The 21,242-nt window shown below is 33.9% G+C and overlaps 2 protein-coding genes across 2 annotated transcripts; both read left to right on the top strand.

The window, feature by feature from the left end:
• The first annotated feature begins 473 nt into the window (after positions 1-473).
• Positions 474-21,117, top strand: LOC109169295. The gene is made up of 4 exons (XM_019318174.1): positions 474-484; positions 15,127-15,321; positions 15,536-15,738; positions 20,776-21,117. The coding sequence occupies exons 2-4, from the start codon at positions 15,222-15,224 to the stop codon at positions 20,878-20,880; spliced, it is 408 nt and encodes a 135-aa protein (XP_019173719.1). The 5' UTR covers positions 474-484; positions 15,127-15,221; the 3' UTR covers positions 20,881-21,117.
• Positions 13,192-15,219, top strand: LOC109169246. Its single transcript, XM_019318101.1, has 3 exons — positions 13,192-13,249; positions 13,640-15,131; positions 15,178-15,219. Exons 2-3 carry the CDS (start codon positions 13,641-13,643, stop codon positions 15,217-15,219), a joined length of 1,533 nt encoding a protein of 510 aa, XP_019173646.1. The 5' UTR covers positions 13,192-13,249; position 13,640.
• Positions 21,118-21,242: the final 125 nt, after the last annotated feature.

The following is a 21,242-nucleotide window of genomic DNA, read 5'->3' as shown; positions in this document are numbered from 1 at the left end:
CCTTTATTGGTCAATTATATTCTCTACTAGTGGTCCATTATATTGTTCATTTGTTTCAATGTGTAAAAGAATTGGAAGTTTATTCAACTGTGTACCAATCAAGAGGCACATGGTGAGTATCACGCGTCTTGAGTTTTTATGGTATTGGGATTTAAATTACTTTTCAGAAAATATATTATTGTCGAATTTTTTTGAAAAAAAATTTCAACACTATCTACAACCCCTTTATTTTATGTCAAGACTATAGGTCTATGAACATCCTTCAATGGGTTTAAACTAGCTAGATTATTTTTGCTAATATTATTGTTGCCGTTTAACCCAAATTTAATATAGATCTGTATTGTATTAAAAATGCATAAACTAATATGCAATAACTTTTTGCGTTGCAAGTTGTTCTAATTTAGGCTGATGGTAAAAAAGAAAGTATTAGATGCAAAGTAGATTAAAATTTTATAATGTGACATGTTATAAATTAATTAAAAAGGTCCTTTTAAATCAACTAATAATACTACAATAAATAAGTCTTTGACAAAAGAATATAAAATTTTAATAATCCACTCTTGAAACTCATGCATAGTGGGAATAGAAGAGAGTACCGTATATGCATTGTATTGTTTAAGGTAAGCTAAGAATTTTGGAATAATATTTTGTGTTTGAAATTTGAATTAAGGAATACTGTCAGCGACAGTTAGCTTGCTGTCTATATTATATATATATATATATATATATATATATATATATATATATATATATATAGACTAACAATCATATAAGAACCAATGCTTAGGTAGGAACCTAGGAACTCATCATAACCATTTATTTAGAGTGATCAATGGTTTATATTAAAACATATTTTATGAGATTTTAGGACTGATTTTTATTTATTTTAGATAATTGCAGGGTATTTAGGGCATTTTAGTGCATAGTGTTTTTGTGAATTAAGGAAATTGCGAGATCCTCTCATCTGTTTCCCCACTTCCTCGGCATCTAGGTAGGAATACATTGGGAGATCTTCTTCCCCGTTTCATGGCGCCGGCGGGCTAGAAACCTCACAATGAATTCTCTGCAAAACAGTCAATGACTAAAATCATCCAAGGAATCTACAAAAAGGGATTATATTCAATTAGAAGCCGACGAAAAAGGGATGCTAGGACGCTAACATCTGCTCAATTAAATTTTGTATAGGTTGAAGAGATTAAAGGGGTTTGCATTCTAGCATTAAGGCCTTCCTCTGCCATTGCCATATTTGAAAAAATTAAAGAGGACGCAAACGATGCAAATTTCTCGAGATTGAAGAAGCCGACAAAGGAGTTTTCTAGGTTTGTTTTGTTTATTTATTTATTTATTTATTTCAAGAGTATTAATACAATAAGATTTGGTTGTGTGCATATTAGTTGGAATGTGTTTGCATTTTTAGGCTGGTTGGTATTCGGGTGTGCAGTTACGAACATTTGTGGGTGCATATATTCTTTTTTTTTTTTTTTTTGGTGTTCTTTTGGCCAGTTTGAAGTGTTTTTAGTATGATCTGCTGTGTGCATTGAAGTTGGGTTGTGTGTGCATATATTCTTTGTGGTGGTGTGTGGGGTTACAGTTGGCAGTGTTGACTAGTATACTTTGTTGTGTACATTTTAGGTTGGCTAGTATTGGCATGTGCAATTGCACACATTTGTGTGTGCATATATATATATATATATATATATATATATATATATATATATATATATATATATATATTCACTATTTTGTTGTCCATATATTCACATTTGTGTGTGCATATATCCTTTGTTTTCTTCTATATTGTGTATTTATTGCACCCCAATATTCTGTGCAGGTAAGGAGTCTCGAGTTGTTCGTGAACACCAAGTAGAATCGCAAGTGAACGTTGAGGATGACGATCTACAAACAATAAAATAGTACCAAGGAGAGAGGAGAATGGATTTTTTTTTTCTTTTTTTTTTTCCAAAAAAAAAAAAATAATTGTATAAGCGTAAGAGTTTGGTCACCACCTTAAATCATGAAATGCAACTGAAAAATGAGGATGTTAATTGTGGGTCTGGGATGCTTGGCATGTGGTTCGTGGAGCTTTAGTGGTTAGTGGTTGAAGTAGATTTAAATTTTCAATTAACATTGATTTTAATTGCAATTCATTTACTGTGTTGTCGTGTTGATGATATTGGGTTGTTAAAATTGATTTTGATTGTAATCCATTTTAACCAACCATCACTGTTTGCTTAACGCTCACATGCACATTCCATTGTGCTAATATGCACACGGTGTCCTTATCTCAACCCAAGTGCACACCAATTTGTTTTATGTCTTTTCATCCACACACTCATTATTTACGTAATGACACACACAGTTTAACCTATGTGCACAACATAGTCTTTACCCATGTGCACAACATAGTCTTTAACATCAATCTGGTTTTGGTGCATGCACGCGTTCATTAAACTAAGTGCAAACGAAATTTCATATACTTGTGGATGCACACATTCGTTAACCTAAGTGCATACGGTATTTCGTATATCAATTTTTTTGAGTAACATGGCACAAACTCGTTAACCTAAGTGCACACGCAGCACAATCTAAGTACACACACAATTATATTAGAGTGCACACGCAGCACAATCTAAGTGCACACCAAAATGTTTAACATCTTTTCATACACAAACTAATTCTGCAAATTATAGCACACACAATGTAACCCAAGTGCACACAGTTCAGCCCATGTGCACACCCTATTCTATCAACCCAAGTGGGCACCAACTTGTTTTACGTATTTTCACCGACACACTCATTATTTACATTATGGCACACACAGTTTAACCCAAGTGCACAACATAGTCTTTAACATCAATATGATTTTTGTGATTTCATTCTTTCAGTATTTCTGCACATTATGGCACACACAGCATAATCCAAGTGCACACCAATATATATGTAATGTTACGTTAGAATAATGAAACAATTGATATAATTAATATTAGAAGACATGTAAGATTTAAAACTTCTTGTTTAAATACAAACGCGTAAACAAATCCTAATTAAATCCAAACTCATAATCAATCCTAATTAAATCCAAACTCATAATCAATCCTTCTTCATGTTGCCACCTAAAATCAAGGAAAATATCCAAATTAAATATTTCCTTTTAAGTGGATGATGAATAAAATGACACCATTATCCCTTGTAATTAATTATGGTTAATTTGCTAATTAAATTGTAAATTGATCTTGATCATTGATTTCCAATTTTTGGATGGCTTAGATTGGTTCCTAAGTTCCTACCTAAGGATGGGTTCCTACTTGAATCCTCCCCTATATATATATATATATATATATATATATATATATATATATATATATATATATATATATATATATATATATATATATATATATATATATATATATATATATATATATATATATATATAGGCGGGTTCAGGTGCGGCAGTGTCTTACGGTGCGGTTATTTCTTACGGTGCGGCAACACCAATAGTTCAACAAATATGCACCATCAACGTTAGGAAAATACACCACACAAAACAGAGTAAACAGAGCCCTGCATCACCAAACACACACCATTAGGTGTGAGTAAAAACACCATACACTGTTCGGAAATACACCATTGGGGGTGGTGAGTTATATGGTGTATTTTTTTGAGTCTGTTGTGTATTTTGTGATGTTTTATTGCATTTCATTATGGTGTGTTTTTATTACACTGTTGGTGCATATTGTTAACACTGTTGGTGTATTCTGGAATTTGACCGCACCGCCGCACGGTAAGACCCGCCGCATATGAGCGTTCTTCTATATATATATATATATATATATATATATATATATATATATATATATATATATATATTACTATCCATGACAACTAAAAACAAATACACGTACACAAGGATAAGCTAATTAAGGGCAACCCACAAAAGACAGGTTTGCCAGCAGGTAAGTTTACTCACTCATTTAATTATTAGCAGCAATACAGTATGATATAGTATATGTACTTTTGATGCTATCTAGTTAGTCTTCGTTGAGTTAGGATAACATTAACAAATACGAGGTGCCGAGGTGGAATATACTTCATTTCAAATGACATAAAAAATTAAAGAAAATATATTAAGTTGAAATTAGAAATAGTATCCTCGTCAGAATCGAAGAACTAACCTCATATATTCATTTAGGATAGATGTTCAAAGGTTGAAAATTAAGAAAAAAAATATGGTCACATTTTTATAATTACGAAAATGTGCTTGGAAACACTTGATAGCAATGTATTTGCAGATAACTAACAGTGCTCTCAAGATTTATATTTCTGTAATTAAAAAAATGTTACTACAATTTTTTGTCTTTTTTTTTTTTCTTCAGTAATTGACCATTCTAAATAGACGGATAAGATTAGTCAGTAGATTCAGCCATTGACCATTCTAAATGACGTTATATTAATATACTTATAAATAATGAAATATATATATATATATATATATATATATATATATATATATATATATATATATAATAGATAATAGAGAATATATAAATGAGTTAATTTAATTTTTGTCCTATATTTATAGGTGACCGTTCACTTTTAGTTTTTATTTATTTATTATAATATCTTCATTTGGTCCTAGTATTATTGTGTCACGGTCATTTTTAGTCCTCCGTCAACAAAATCGTTAAAATGTTGATAAATACAAAGACATATTGATCTTTATATATATATATATATATATATATATATATATATATATATATATATATATATATATATATATATATATATAAAGTAAGTTGACCAGCAATATTTTTATGTTAATTTTTTAAAAAAGCATAATTGAAGACTGAAATTCCTTGATACTTAACAGTATTTAAACAGTTTTGTTGATAAATGATAAAAAATAGTTATGCTACAATAATATTAGGATCTAAAGTAGATATTTTAATTAAAGAAAAAAGATTTAAAGTGAACTGTCACCTATAAATCTAGACCAAAAAATGAAAAAAAAAATAATAATAATAAAATGAAGTAAAATCATCCCACAAGCTAAGTAAAATATTGCTAAATGATAAATTTAATCTATTGATGTTTTTGTAAATTGAGAATATATAACTTTGATTTATAAAAAAAATATATAATTATATAATTGATACTTGAATGTGTGATCCTGGTGAAACTCTTTGGATGACACCCTAGTTTTGTTAGATATACAATAGTCTAACTATAATGAATAACAGTATACGAGAAACCTGACCTCGTATGATAGCGGAAGCGTAGCCATGTAGATCTCCAGCCATAGTTGATGTTCCTGTAGTATTGCCTCTTAACGGTAGACCGTTAGCCATGTTTTGCCTCAGACCTGACTCAGAACCCTAGATGGTGTATTGGTATCTACTGAGCGGTCTGAGTACCGTAACTGAATGTGCTATCTAATCCATAATCCTGTATCCCATCAATCCAGGTTATATTAGGCACAGAGTTTGGTTGACTAACAACTACTAGTTATTAAGTCCAACCAGACCACTTAATAAGCCTAGTTAACTTGCACCACTTAATTAAGGCCCTAATATATAATATACAATATATATTATAAGGGAAAATCTTACATTCTCCCACTTGGTGCAAGTACTAGCACAACCTTCATCAAAGAACAAAACACACGAATTATAGTGACATGTCCTCTATTTAATCAGAGTAGTGTCCATTATGGTCACATGCATTTTAATTCTCCAACTTAGGTCCTTAATGAACAAACCCTATGTTTATTCTCGGTACCTTAAGGGATGTTTCTCAAAATACATTATGTGCACAACTGAAGGAGAAAACGCATCCAAATTGTACAAAAGAGTACACTGTATGATCTCTAAAACTTTATAAGCATGCCTTAAGTAGAGATCTCTTAATGTTAGCATAATGCTAACTATATTCTATGACTTCTTTATAAGTTAACTTTAAGTACTATCTCTAACAGCTAAGAGCTTGGAGTTAACACGTCTGTTACTCCCACTCATCAAAAATAGCCAAAAGATAGTCAAGTCACAGAAGCATTCCAATAACTTAGACAATAAACCAAAGGTCTAAGTCCATAAATTTGGAATCTTAATCATACACCATAACTTCCCAAATAACTTCAATGTTCATTTTAAATGAACTGAACATAATGAGTCTTACTTATATGCCCCACAAAATTGTCCAGGATTAATTTTGAAGAAACTAAAGACTCTATTAATCACTGAAGAATTTATTAAATTACATTGCCCCACAAGTTAAATGCTTTTGTTCTAATAAATTTCATAATATTGTTGCAACATTTTCATAAATATGTTGCACAACCGAATGTTCAATAATTTGAACTTATGAATTTATATGAGCAAATACAAGATTAATACTTGTGGAATATTTTGGACTTATTGTCTAACATACAACCCAATTTGGAGTGTATGAATACAATAATTAAATCCAAAATCTTTAGTGGAGGAATTTAATGATCTTTTTCTAAATGATCACTCCCACTAATTAAAACATTCTTCAGCGAAATTAATAAAATGAGCTTAATAATATACATACTCATAATTGATTTATTGACCAACTAACAAATAAAGACATAATTCCCCACCATTAGTTGGACAAACTAAATAATCAATTTTTGGTTCCAATTAAAGTCCAACTAAATAATAAAGATATAATTCCCCACCATAGTTGGACATACTAAAATAAAAATACACCTTCCAAAACCAAGTTAGAATTTGGCTCAAAAGATACATTTTATTATTAATGGAATCCAAAAGATGTATGTCAAATCATGTAACTTACTACAGTTAGTCCGAAGAATCGAGCAAGATTCGTGGATTAATTAATAGAAGTGGCTAAATTTTGGGAAGTGACTGAAAAACATGTTTTGCCAATGCAAACCATGAAACTTAGAATTATAATTGAACTGAATTTATAACTCTAAGAAATTGTGATAAAATTATCATCTAATGGGTGGTGGGATTTATTGACATAAAACTTGCCTGTGGGCTAAAGTTTTAATTCTATTAAATCCAATTAAGAAACCCTTATAATAATATTTTTCACAATTACTAAAAAACCAGAAGAATCTAGAGACATAAAACTTGCCTGTGGGCTAAAGTTTTACTCAATTAGATCCAACTGAAAAATTTATTTATGATGAAACCATTATCAAATGAGTTGAAGAATCAAATGACCTAAAACTTGCATGTGGGCTAAAGTTTTAGTCAATAAGATTCATTGCTATCATTATGATAAAAAAAACTTAAGAGATCATGTTCCTTTTCTTAATCCCTGTGGGCAAATTAAGAAATATGATCTAAAGTTTACATCATAAAATTAAACTTCATGATAGAACTGAAAATTATTTACAAATAACCATAAAGTAAATAAATTGATTTATTTCTATCATCACTGATAAAACTACTAAACTACATTCCGATACATAATTGCCTGTGGGCTAAATTATGACCGTAGTCCAGTATTTCATCCTGATTAATTATACAAATATAACGAAATTGCCTGTGGGCTAAATTTCTTCATATCACATACAATTAATCACAAATGATATGTCCAAAACTTTATGTGATCAAAATAAACCGCTTAAAATATAATTTTAACAGATTAAGGATGCTGTGGCTACTCCCAAACCAAATTAAAATTATAAGATCACTAGACAATTATCAAATTCTTGCCTAAACTTTATGTGATTAAAACTTAATAATCTTAGACAGTTGAATATGCTGTAGCATTTTCTTAATTAACCAAGATTGAAAACTCAAGATATTTCAGTAAATTAAAGATGCTTTGGCTATTCTTTAATGAACCGAAATAAAATCACATTAGCAAGGAATACTTAAAATTTTGGCAAACAGATTATACCAGATTGTGATGGGAAAATCTAAATATACTCCAAGGAAAGACAGTTAGAGACTAAGTCTCACTGAAAACCAATTCCTTAAATAGAGTATCAAAATTTAAGGAGACTAGTGACACAAGATGTTCTTAAGTCATGGCCATTAAAACTAGTATGTCTCCCCGATTCATATACTTAATGTATAACTGTTTGAGGGTATGAACCTAAAACTGTAGGGTATACACCAGTAAACTGTATGGTTCACCTATGAGTAAAGCTTAAATGGTGAACTAAATTAGCGGACTAAACGTGCTTAAATTCAGGCACTACCGCGACTAAAGTTTATGCATAAGTCCAACTTAAATAGAAACTAATATAATCCCATCTTAAAATTATGCATTGCTAAAGGCATAATAAAATTGCATAATTTAAAACATAATATTATGCTTAGGACAAATATGCATAAGTTAAACATTAAACTCATATATTCCAAATAAATTGCATAACTTAAAGCAATTTACAATATGAGATTTTAAAGTATAAATTTACTATTCAAACACCAATGAGTCCAAACCAAAAGAGACTCAAAATTTTGAATAATAATGTATTGAATATATACTTTAAAAAATTTTTAAACTGTAAGCTCATGGCAAAAAGTTTTAATGCATAATGATCAAATTTATGAGAAATAACTGAATTTACAAATTCAAACAATATCAAAACAAAAGGATATGCTATCATTCGTAAATCAAATTCTCATGAACCCTAATTGCATAATTAAACTTAATATTATGCATTTAATATGATCGAATGCATAAAACAATCTAAAAAGTATGAACCAACTAAAAAATATGAATTTAAATCAAATATTCATCTATTCATACTTAACCAAATATGGGCAATCATAACTCAAAGAACTAAATGAATTATGGAATTAATGGCAATAGTCGATTGCCTAGAAAATATGTTTTTCCAAGATTACTAAATTGATTCAAAATCACTCTCCATAACTCAGTTAATAATAATAATATTATTATTAATGGCAAAATTGCAAATAACCAAAATAGCAATAAATAGCCATAATAATATTATCACATTATGTATGTAGGAGACTAAATATGGAAAAACAATGGTTAAAATCGCTAACACTTATAAATGTTTTCGGATAAAATTTTGAAAACTTAATAAAATTTGAAGTCCGAAAAATATTAATGTCCAGAAAATTATTTTCTGAACTGGAGTATTGTCACATAAATTTATTTGGAAACAGTTCAAGATGCATAACTGAATACCATAGCAACATTAATGTTATCATTAATTAATTATTAATAGCAATAAATAACATTATAATCACTATTAACATTAATAATAACGACAAACTAAAGTATGGTAATGCACCTTTAAATGTTTTCATTCTCTAAAGATAAAATATGTGACTAGTCCAAATTAGCGGTTAACTGTAACTGTAGCACTAATTATCAATAGTAACTGTAAAAGATCATTAATGGCTAACCTTAATGATGCAAACCGCATCTCTCCATTGCGCTAACAACGATGATGATCCACAAGAGAAGAAAAAACTCCAAAGTTCTCCCATCTTCATTGTCGGTGTCACTAGCCTCGATGCAGCATCCAATGGTACATTTAAAATTTATTGGTAGGACTTAATTACCAACATTAATAGTCATGTGAAATGAAGTGGTAATCATGCCAATGTACCAAATATAGCAGATTACCATGAAATAATACTTATTATGAAAGGTAATAAAATAAGATTAGTCCCTAAACTTAATAACAGTAATTAATAATGCCGAATTTTAACTTAATAAATGGCAAAACTGTAATTAAGGGATGCCAAATACTAATCTCAATTTATCACATAATAATTAACCATGACTATTATGATACTTAGGGAGACTGTAGTTAAGGTAATAACCAAATTACCATTAAACAAACAATATACCAACTATATTGTTTTTGCCATAAAATTAAAGACTTAATATTATTATTAAGGCCCTGAAACTATTGATAGATTAAAAAATTAATCAACTTAAACAATAGTTATAGTTCTTAATGGCCAAAATAACAATTAAATCCTTAATGTCTCTAAACAGGCCAAAATAATAATTATAGCACTTAATCACTCAAATTAGGCACATAAACCTCAATGACCCAAGTGAATTATAACATGGATGGACATTGGTCTAATACTGAAGTAGACCCAAAACTTAATATTATTACCAACGATGAATACCAAAATATGGTAGTTAGTAATAATTAAAACTTAATAAACATGTTATAAGGAGCTATAATTATTATTAAAATATCAATCAAAATTGTGGGATCCATACTTAATGACCCATGATAGGTCCCAAATAGCTTGTTCAAAATAGGTTCTAAAGTCCCAGAGACACATGATACTAAAATGTGCTCAAAATTAATGGGAGACCAAAACAAGCTACCTTAATAGACCATAGACCATAATGTCCAAAAGTGATCTAAAGATTGAAAATTGAATGATATTTTAATAATGAATTTATGAGTTAATAATATGCTAAATCCAACCTTAATACATGCTATTAAGAATGTATAATTATAACAATAATTTATGAATATACGTAGCATGTTTGGATTTGCATATTAATTTATTATTAACCCATATATCCTAAATAAATTGCAATACTTAAGGCAATTTAATATAAACCTCAATATTAAATTAAAATTCAAATAGCAAATTCAATACTTAATATTTGCTCAAAATTGAAAGATAATTTAATAATAAATTAATTTAATCAATTGGCTAGAAAAAGTCTAAATATGATGATGGAGAAGCTGAAGCAAGCCCAATGCAACAAAGCAGGCCCAAGATTTATTTTTTTTTAATGTTGGATCAGGTCTGCCCCAATGGGCCTGACCTGACCCAAAACTTAATATAACCCATCATCATCTTCATCTTTAATCAACCATAAAGCCTACTGCCTTGGTAAATCTGCAGCGTCGTCCGACAGTCACTCTAGGCAATAGAATTTTTTTTATTTTTATTTTTTTTGGGCAGAAACTATAACCTTCTCTTAAATGCCGAAATCAAATATCAGCAAACCAAAAAAAAAAAAAAAAACAATTATTTGTAATTAATTCAATCAAAACATACATGTGAAATTGCTCAATTATATCTAGACTAAATAGATTTTTTTTGAATGTAGATTTTGAAGAATTAATATACATTAAAATCATCCTTAATGTTGAAATTGAAACAAAATCAACTAAAAATTAATTCTAGCCTGTCTTAAACCAATTACGGATAATCCATTCAAAATATACATAATATTTTACTCAATTATATCAAAAGATATATTTTTATATGCATATTTTGATGAATTAGAATGAATGTAATTGAAAACCAAAGCATATACTAAACTTCATGTATATGAAATCTTACAAGTTTTACATAAGTTACCATGTTTTAATTTGGTTGATTTTAAAACATAGATTAGCTAGTTAGATTATTATATATGTAATATATATTTCAGTAAATTAAAGAGCAACATTTTCCTTGTATATTTAAATTGATGCAAAATCATATATATCATCTACAAATAGCATGAAGAGGCCTGCATTCATAAAGGACATAATAGAAAAATGGAACATCCAATTCTACGTTATGGCTAGCCTTGTGTTCCAAATAATACTGGTTTTCCTTAACCGATGAGAAGATGGTTAAACAACGGATTCATGTATATGGTGATCTGGGCTGTGTATTTACTCGCAAGCTTCTTTTCCACCTTCACCTTATCTCTCATGGATGTGATACGAGTGTACAGGTGTATAATGTAATCCTTAGGAAATTGGAAGTTATGGCAAGCAATATTTGACAACATAACAACTAGACACTAATCTTAAGAAATGCACTAGAAGCTAAGAAAATCGTAACGAGGTTAATGTTATGGTAACTAAACAAAATAACACAAACACATATTAACAAAAGATAAATATGAAATAAAGAAATAAGTCTCAAGCTAGAGAGAATTATCATCTAGATACTTTAGCAACATATGGGATTATGGAGAACAAGTAACCAAGGATCAATCACGAATGCACATATGTATCCTAGTCTAAAGTCACTTCCATGAGCAAACAAATAAATAAGGATTAGAACAAGAAATTGTTTCACTCTCATGGTGTTCCAAGTCCATCAACGCGCGACACGTGTCCAGATCTAATAACTTAAAAAAAACGCGGTGGCATTTTCGTAAATAATTGAACATCGAAGTGCAAGTAAAATCTCTTATAAGTGCACCTATTTTCACCTATAAGTGCATGTAATTTTGCCTTGTTAACATTCACTTTCCGCAACCATTCATGCACCTGGGTGTGCTTATAACTATAGGTGCAATTATTTATAACTATAGGTGCAACTACTTATAACTATAGGTGCAACTACTTTCACCTATAAGTGCATGTAATTTTGCCTTGTTAACATTCATTGATCTGAGTTCAGCGGGTAGTAATACTCCTGAAAACCACTCGCAAACATTCATACACCTAGATGCAACTACTTATACCTATGTGTGCAACTACTTAGAACTATAGGTGCAACTACTTAAAACTATAAGTGCAACTAAGTATTGATGCTCAGTGTAAATTTTTACTTGCACCTCTAATACATTTTAGATGCACTTGTAATACATTTTACTTGCACTTCGATGTTCAATTATTTACGAAAATGCCACCGCGTTTTTTAAAAAAATCAGTGTTTCTCATCCATTAGATCTGGACACGTGGACGAACAGAATCCATTCCTATTTCGCGCCTGGGCGAGCCGTTCGCACCCGAGTGTAACTCTATATATATATATATATATGTGTGTGTGTGTGTGTGTGTGTCAGAGATCGACAACAAACGGCACACTTGTTAGTTGTGCGCTTTTTCAAACTGAAAAAGAAGGTGAAACAATAAAAACCTCTTAATGTCGCTTTAAGGTGATCTGTCAAATTAATTGATAAGCTAGTATGTAGGTGGGAGAAATTCTATTTAAATCGACTAATTAATAATATTACAATAATACATCAGTATTTGATAAAAGAATAGGAAATTTAATGATCCACTCGTGAAACTCGTGCATGGTGGGGAATAGAAGAGAATAAAGTATAAGCATTATTGTATTGTTAAGGTAAGCTAAGTATTTTGAGATATTTTGTGTTTGAATTAAGGAATATAATAATGTGAGCAACACTTAGCTTGAGTAGCTTGTTATCTATATTCTCATTCTATGCTTATAAATAAAAATTACTTTCCATGATAACTAATACGGAGTAACAAAAACACATATACAAGGATAAGCTAAGGACCACCTACATATAAAAGCTAAGCCAGCAGGTAAGTTTACTCACTTATTTAATTATTAGCATCAATATAGTATAGTTCTATCATAAAACTTTGTGCAAGACGGTCTCACGAGTCCTCAATCTGTGAGATCTTTATTTAATGATGTCAAAGATCTAACCTGTTGCAGGGATTAAGACTCTGAGACGGTCTCACACAAGTGTTACTCTAGTTGATAATATTCGAATATGTGCTTAAGGTGAAACTTGTGTGACGAACTTGGCTTTACATAAGCTAAGATATACCATTTTTTGGATTTGGTTGATTTTGAAACATAGATAAGCTGGTTAGATTATGCATGTGATATATATTTTCAGTAAATTAAAGAACATTTTCCTTGTATATTTAAATTGACGCAAAATCATATATATCATCTACCAATAGCATGAAGAGGCCTCCATTTATAAAGGACATATTGGAAAAATGGAATATCCAATTCTACGTTATGGCTAGCCTTGTGTTCCAAATGATACTGATTTTCCTTGCGCCGATGAGAAGATGGGTAAAGAACGGATTCATGTATCTGGTGATATGGGCTGTGTATTTACTGGCAAGCTTCTTTTCCACCTTCGCCTTATCCCTCATCTACAACGACGCACCAGATGAGGTGAGTGAATCTAACATCTTCCCTTTCTGGGCGCCGTTTCTTCTTGTCCACCTGGGCGGCCCTCACACCATCACTGCACTGGCCATGGAGGACAACAATTTATGGCACCGCCATTTGCTCACCCAAGTCGTTCAGATCTGCTCAGTTTCGATCGTCTTCTACCAATACAAAATCTTCCAAAGCGAATGGCTGCTCCCCATGGCCATCGTCTTCCTCGTCGGAATCGTCAAGTGCGTTGAGCGCATCATCTCTCTCCAGCTCGCGTCTTTCAATTTCGTCAGGAAGTCCATCCGGCGCCAAGATTCTAAGAAGCCTCCTCCTCCTCCTCCTGCTGCGGGGGTACTTGACAAGTACGAGATTGTAAGGTGGGGTTACGAGTTCTACCAAACTTTCAAAGGCTTCATCATTGATCACACGTTTATCCATGAAAAGGAGTGTGGGACGGAGAAGGAGTGGTTCCGCAGCATAAGTGTGAAGAATGCGTTTGAAGTGATGGAAATGGAACTCAACTTCATGTATCAGGCCATGTTCACCAAGATGATTGCGGTCCAGTACTGGGAGGGTAAGGGTAACTATTTCTGGTCCATATGGCGTTTTCTGTGTCATGCTTTACTTATAACCGTGGCGGTCATCTTCTTCTGCCATTCCAAACACAATCTTCAGCCTGCTGACATTTATATTACCTACTGCTTGCTGGGCGGTGCGCTTCTGCTGGACGAGATAGCTCTCATTCATCTCATATTTAGCCACTGGACAATCGTTAAAATAATGAATTCTCATTATTATAATAATAAGGAGGTGGTGGTGAGAAACAAAATTCTCCCAGTCATTTATGGTGGACTGGAAGTTATTACTATGAAAAAGTGTTGGTCAGGGGAGATTATACAGTACAGTTTGCTGAAGCACTCGTTAAAAGGACGGTGGAAATGTGCAGAGCCCAAACTGGAATTCTATTCACTCAAGGAAGTTATTGATTCCTGTCTGCACACTACAACCGCCGAGGTTGGAGACAGTTTAAAGGAGTTGGTTTTCGAGGACATCAAAAGGAAGCTGGCAAAAACAGAAATAAACAACAACTACGAGGAAGATGTCTGGAATCACTTGCAGGGTGGTCAGGTGGCGAGACTGCATGTGGTCATGGACAAAATACAATGCCTCGTTCGGGACCGGAATCCCGACGACGACTACTACGCCACGTTTGTGTTAATCTTGCATCTTGCTACTGAGATATGCTACTTCACCCACGGGAAAGGAGACAGTGAAGAAAGCGCAAAATTGTGCATACAAATCTCCCAATATTTGGCACACCTTCTAGTGTTGGAGGGGCAAATCACGTCCGCACTGCCGGGAAGTATAGGAATGAGATTCAAAGATATTTGTCGGGATCAAGTCCAGGACACCTTTGACCACCTCTACTATACCTTCAAAACAGCAGGTACACGTACAGGTACAGGTACAGGTACGACTTGATTTAAGATCATTTTCAGGTGGTCGGAAATTCTATAATTTCCAGTAGTGTTTATTTTCTTATACAGTTTGGAGATATTGGATGCTGGATTTGACCCTTTAAACCCTTTATTACTGTTGGTCGTCTTTACCTGCCTCCACCCAACAAGTTTTACCCCACCTCTCGAACAATCTTATTAATTACATGCATATATATGTGCATACAGGTATATGGTGTTGGAAGCGAACAAGTAGACAGAAAGCCTGTGAATGCCTGATAAAGGAGGGGTGCAGTACAAGCAAGAAATCAGTGTTGCCTAAGGCTGTTGATCTTGCAAGGGAAATGAACAGACGATGTAGTGCAGATCCAGAGGCTGGGAAACAGTTCTGGGGAGGTCTGAGTGAAGTGTGGGTAGGGTTGCTGGTGTATGTGTCGAGAACTCAATAGTTCTTCATTGTAAACCAGTAGTCAGAGAGAAGGAAAAATGATGTGCATTATTGGTGATCTGAAAATGAGTACAAAAGCCTAGTGTGAAAAGGGAAAGGAAGCTACTGTTATATACAAACTGCTATGGCAGTTATAACAGAAAAGGAAAGAGGAGAAAAGACACAAAAGTCCTTCTAGATGTGAGGCAGATTAGATAGCTGAGAAGGCTTGAGCTAAGTATGCTTCATCACCCCCCCCGTAAGCTGGAGCATGAACATCTTGAAGGCCCAGCTTAGAGTGGAAATCATCAAACAACACTATTGGCAAAGCCTTGGTGAAACCATCAGCAAGCTGTTTTTGTGAGGGAACTGACATTAGCTTTATAACTCCTTCATATACTTTCTGCTTAACAACATGACAATCTATCTCAATGTGTTTAGTTCTTTCATGGAAGACATGATTCTCTCCAATGGCAATTGCAGACTTATTATCACAAAATAGAGCAGTGGGGTTGTTAGGCTTGACTTTCAGATCTGCAAGCAAGTATAAAAGCCATTGGACTTCACAAACAGTGGATGCAAGGGCCCTATACTCAGCCTCAGAAGATGATCTAGAGACAGTGGCTTGTTTCTTTGTTTTCCAAGAGATTAAGGACTTGCCAAGATAAATACAATAGCCTGTGACAGATTTCCTGGTTTCAGCACAAGTAGCCCAGTCAGAATCAGAGAATCCTTGTAGCTTCAGTTGAGAATTTGCTGGATAAAACATCCCTTTCCCAGGTGCCCCTTTCAAGTACCTCAACACTCTGTGAGCAGCCATGAGATGAGTGTTCCTAGGTTTGTCAACATATTGACTCAACTGCTGAACTGCATATGTGATTTCAGGTCTGGTATTTGTCAAGTATAGTAACTTCCCAACCAATCTTCTATAAACTTCTGGTTTATCAAGTGGTGTACCCTCAAGAGAATTGAGTTTCTGGCCTGCAGTAATGGGAGTCTTAGCAGGTTTAGCATCCATGAAGCCATACTCCTTTAGGATTTCCAAGGTGTATTTTCTTTGGCAAATGTTGAGACCATTAGTGGATCTGAGTGCTTCAATCCCCAGAAAGTAGTTCAAATGTCCAAGATCTTTGATCTTGAATGTCTTATCCAAAAATTGTTTCAATCTGTTGATCTCTGCTGAGTCTGTTCCTGCAACCAATATATCATCTACATAGATGAGAAGAGCCATAAATGAAGTGCCTGAGCTTTTGGTAAAGAGGGATGGATCTGCAGTGGACTGTTGGAAACCAATATCAAGCAAAGCTTTAGTCAACTTGGCATTCCATTGTCTGCTGGCCTGCTTTAGGCCATATAAAGATCTCAACAACTTACAAACTTGCTGCTTGTTATTTTGAAAACCAGGGGGTGAGATCATATATACTTCTTCATCTAAGTCTCCATGTAGAAAGGCATTATTGATGTCTAGTTGTTGTATATCCCATTCTTTTGCAACTGCCACAGCTAGGAAAGTTCTAATTGTTGTCATTCTAGCCACAGGAGAAAAAGTCTCCACATAGTCCACTCCAAACTGCTGAGTATAACCTTTTGCCACCAATCTGGCCTTGTGTCTTTCTATGGAGCCATCAGCTCTATGCTTCACTTTGTACACCCATTTGCAACCAATTGGGGTTTTGCCTAATGGTAGGTCAGTAAGCACCCAAGTCTTGTTTTCAACCAATGCATCTATTTCACACTGCATTGCTTTCCTCCATGCTTCTTCTTTGACTGCTTCATTATATGATTGTGGCTCTTGTGTGTTCAAAATGGAGTTTGCACAGGCCCTGTGGCATGGAGATAGAGCATCATATGATATAACCTTGTTAATGGAGTGTGGGGATGACCTGTTGTGGAGGCTGCCTGTGCTCAGAGAATGACAATAGTAATCTTGTAACCTTGCAGGTATGTGTCTTGTTCTTTCTGATCTTCTTGGTTCTGAGATTTCATCTGTTTGAATTGATTCATGCTGTATCATAGTGTTATCAGTTGCTTCATTGTTTGTGCTGTCATGAGTATCCACACTATCAGTAGTGTGGGATGAAAGGCTTGATCTGCTAACTCTCTCTAATGGTTCAGTGTTGTGGACTATAGGACTAGGAGTGGCAGCCTCTCCTAGTATTTGATTCTGGTTGTCAGTAGTATCCATATGTGGCAAGTTAACCTCAATGGAGACTGGGACCAAAGGCAGCACAGGACCAGACATATTCTTTTCACCATAGACTTCAGATTTGTCCTCCTTAAAAGGATAAATGTGCTCATAAAACTGAACATCCCTGGAGATAAAAACATTTTTGTTAGCAATATCATATAACACATAGCCCTTTACATTTGCAGGGATCCCCAGGAATAAACACTTCTTGGCTCTTGGCTCCATTTTACTTCTGCCATGAGACATAGTGGAACCAAAACATAGGCATCCAAAAGCTTTGAGATGATGATATTCCACAGTTCTGCCAAACAACAACTCAAAGGGGGGCTTCTCACCAGGTATAGCAGGAGGTAATCTGTTAATTAGGTAGATGGCATGCATAACACAATGGTTCCAAAATTCTACAGGCACTCCAGATTGAAATCTGAGAGCCCTGGCTACATTCAAGATATGCTGGTGCTTTCTTTCTGCCACCCCATTTTGTTGGGGTGTGTAGACACAAGATTTCTGATGCACAATTCCCATCTCATTACAAAATTCATTCATTAGAAACTCAGTTCCATTATCTGTCCTTATGATCTTGACTTTAGTAGAAAACTGATTCTGTACATAATTACAGAAATTCTTGAATAAGTGTTTAACCTCTGATTTGCTTCTCATGAGATGCAGCCAAGTGAACCTACTATAATCATCCACAATTGTCAAAAAATAGTGTTCTTTATTTATAGAAGCAACAGAGAATGGACCCCAGACATCCATATGTAAGAGGTCAAAACATTTTTCAGACCTAGAAATGCTAACTGGAAAAACAGACCTTCTTTGCTTTGCATAATGACATGTTTCACAGACAAAGTTAGATGGTTTACAGAATTGACCATCATTTATTCCATTCAAAGATGGTATCCTACTTATAGGATAATGTCCTAGCCTATGATGCCATAGATGCAAAGAAGCACTACTGCATTTCATCATCTCATCATCAGCTGGACAGACCTTTCTTTTTGGTGGATCAGTGATCACATATAAGCCATTCCTTTGTTCAGCAAACCCATCCATCATCCCAAAATGACCCTGAATGTTACATGAATCAGTAGTCATTATGATTTTGCAGTCCCCTTGTTTAGTTAACTTGCTGGCAGATATGATATTGAATGTGAATGAAGGGATGAACAACACATTGTTTAACAATAGGTTTGACTGCAGTCTAATTTCACCTATATGTGTCACACTCACTGTTCCTTCATTAGGCAATTTTACAGAAACTCCACAAACTCTGTGATATCTTTCAAAATAATCTAATGAGCATGTAATATGATCAGTAGCACCTGAATCTAGGATCCATATAGCAGAACAAGATATAACATTATTAATGTGTGGATCAGAAGTGAACCTGCCTTCATTGGATCTTGATTGCTTTTCATGGCTGTTCATTGTTATGGCTGCATTTGAGGAGACTGATTTCGCTTGTTTCTGACCATGCAACAGACTCACAAGCCTCTGGAATTGCTCAGTGGACAATCCTATATCCCCAACCTGATTGATAGCACTGCTCTGAGCCTCTTGATTTTGTTTGCCTTTAGATTTGTATCCTGGTATCCAACCAGGAGGATAACCATGCTTTTTAAAGCATTTCTCAACAGTATGACCACTCATGTTGCAGTAAGTACATTTGGCTACATTCTTTCCACCATTGTTACCAAATTTCTTCTTATTATTTGAAGCAGAAAAGGCCACAGTTCCACTGTCTTCTGTGGACTGTCCTAGGCTATTCTGAACTGCATTAGATTGGAGGACTTCATTGTTCCTTTGATTGAGAGATCCGTTTATTTTCCTTTCTACTTTCAAAGCCATATTAAGAACTTTCTCCATGGTTGGGATTGGATCCATGACTAGGACCCCTGATTTTATGGATTCAAACTCGTCATTCAATCCTTCTAGAAACCTGATGACCTGATCATCTTCTTTCTCCTTCTGAATCTTGCTTATCAACTTGCACGAGCATCTAGGGCTACATTCACACACTGGCAGGGGCCTCATTGCCTTCATCTGCTCCCATAGAGCATTACACTTTGTAAAATACTCATTTATAGACTTGTTACCTTGAGTATTTCTATATATTTCATTTTGTATTTCAGCTATCCTATGTGGATCAGCTTGTGAATATCTATCTCTGAGCTTGATCCAAATTTCTTCTGCTTTCTCATAGTAAAGGACCGTCTCAGCAATGGTGGAGTTGACGGATCTAAGGATCCATGAACAAACGATTTTGTTGCATCTAGTCCAGGCAGCAAATCTGGAGTCTAACTGCTCTGGACAAGGAACTGAGCCATCAACTAGGCCAAACTTGTTCTTCACTTGTAAGGCTATCTTCATGGATCTGCTCCATGAAGCATAGTTGAGCTCAGTTAGAGGAGGAGAAACGAGAATCATGTTAGGATTCTCAGTTACGTGAAGATAGAGAGGATCATCGATCTCATCTCCTCGCAGATTCGCGCCTTGATTCGTCGTGTTCTGGTTTGGAGATGTATTTCCGATTCCTGCTGGATTGTTTCCGGTGCTCATCGCTATGACGGCGGCGTAGCTTCGGCGAGGCTCTGATACCATGTGGAGAACTCAATAGTTCTTCATTGTAAACCAGTAGTCAGAGAGAAGGAAAAATGATGTGCATTATTGGTGATCTGAAAATGAGTACAAAAGCCTAGTGTGAAAAGGGAAAGGAAGCTACTGTTATATACAAACTGCTATGGCAGTTATAACAGAAAAGGAAAGAGGAGAAAAGACACAAAAGTCCTTCTAGATGTGAGGCAGATTAGATAGCTGAGAAGGCTTGAGCTAAGTATGCTTCATCAGTATGCCTCCAGCCATTGTAGAGGAGATGTTTACTACCTCAACAAAGGTGGACAGTTTTATACATTTGTTCGCCTTTTGATGGCTCATTTTGGGCTACGAGGAAGCTAAGCCTCAAAGGTGAAAGTTCAATTCATTTCAACTCCACAATGAGATTCAATTCATTATTAATAAATATACTATACGGAGTATATAATAATGCTTGCTTAATTATTATTATATTCTTCTGTATATGTATAAAAAGTGTGCAGTGGGTGATGATCATATCCAATTGGTACGGTCAAACCAAAGTTGTATTTTTAAAGTTTAATTTATCTTAGAATGTACATGAAGATCAGAGTGAGTGAATGTGCAGTGTCATGCATGTACTATACCCTTTAATGGGTTGTGTCATTTTTCATTTAAATAATGGTATATTGTGTGCTTTTTATACTATTGTACATTTATTTACCAAACATCTTTCTATAAATATC

Source organism: Ipomoea nil, unplaced genomic scaffold (genome assembly GCF_001879475.1).
Source record: "Ipomoea nil cultivar Tokyo-kokei standard unplaced genomic scaffold, Asagao_1.1 scaffold3267, whole genome shotgun sequence".
Classification (NCBI taxonomy): domain Eukaryota; kingdom Viridiplantae; phylum Streptophyta; class Magnoliopsida; order Solanales; family Convolvulaceae; genus Ipomoea; species Ipomoea nil.
Note: the sequence above shows the minus strand (reverse complement) of the source record. Positions and strands in the feature narration are given on the sequence as shown.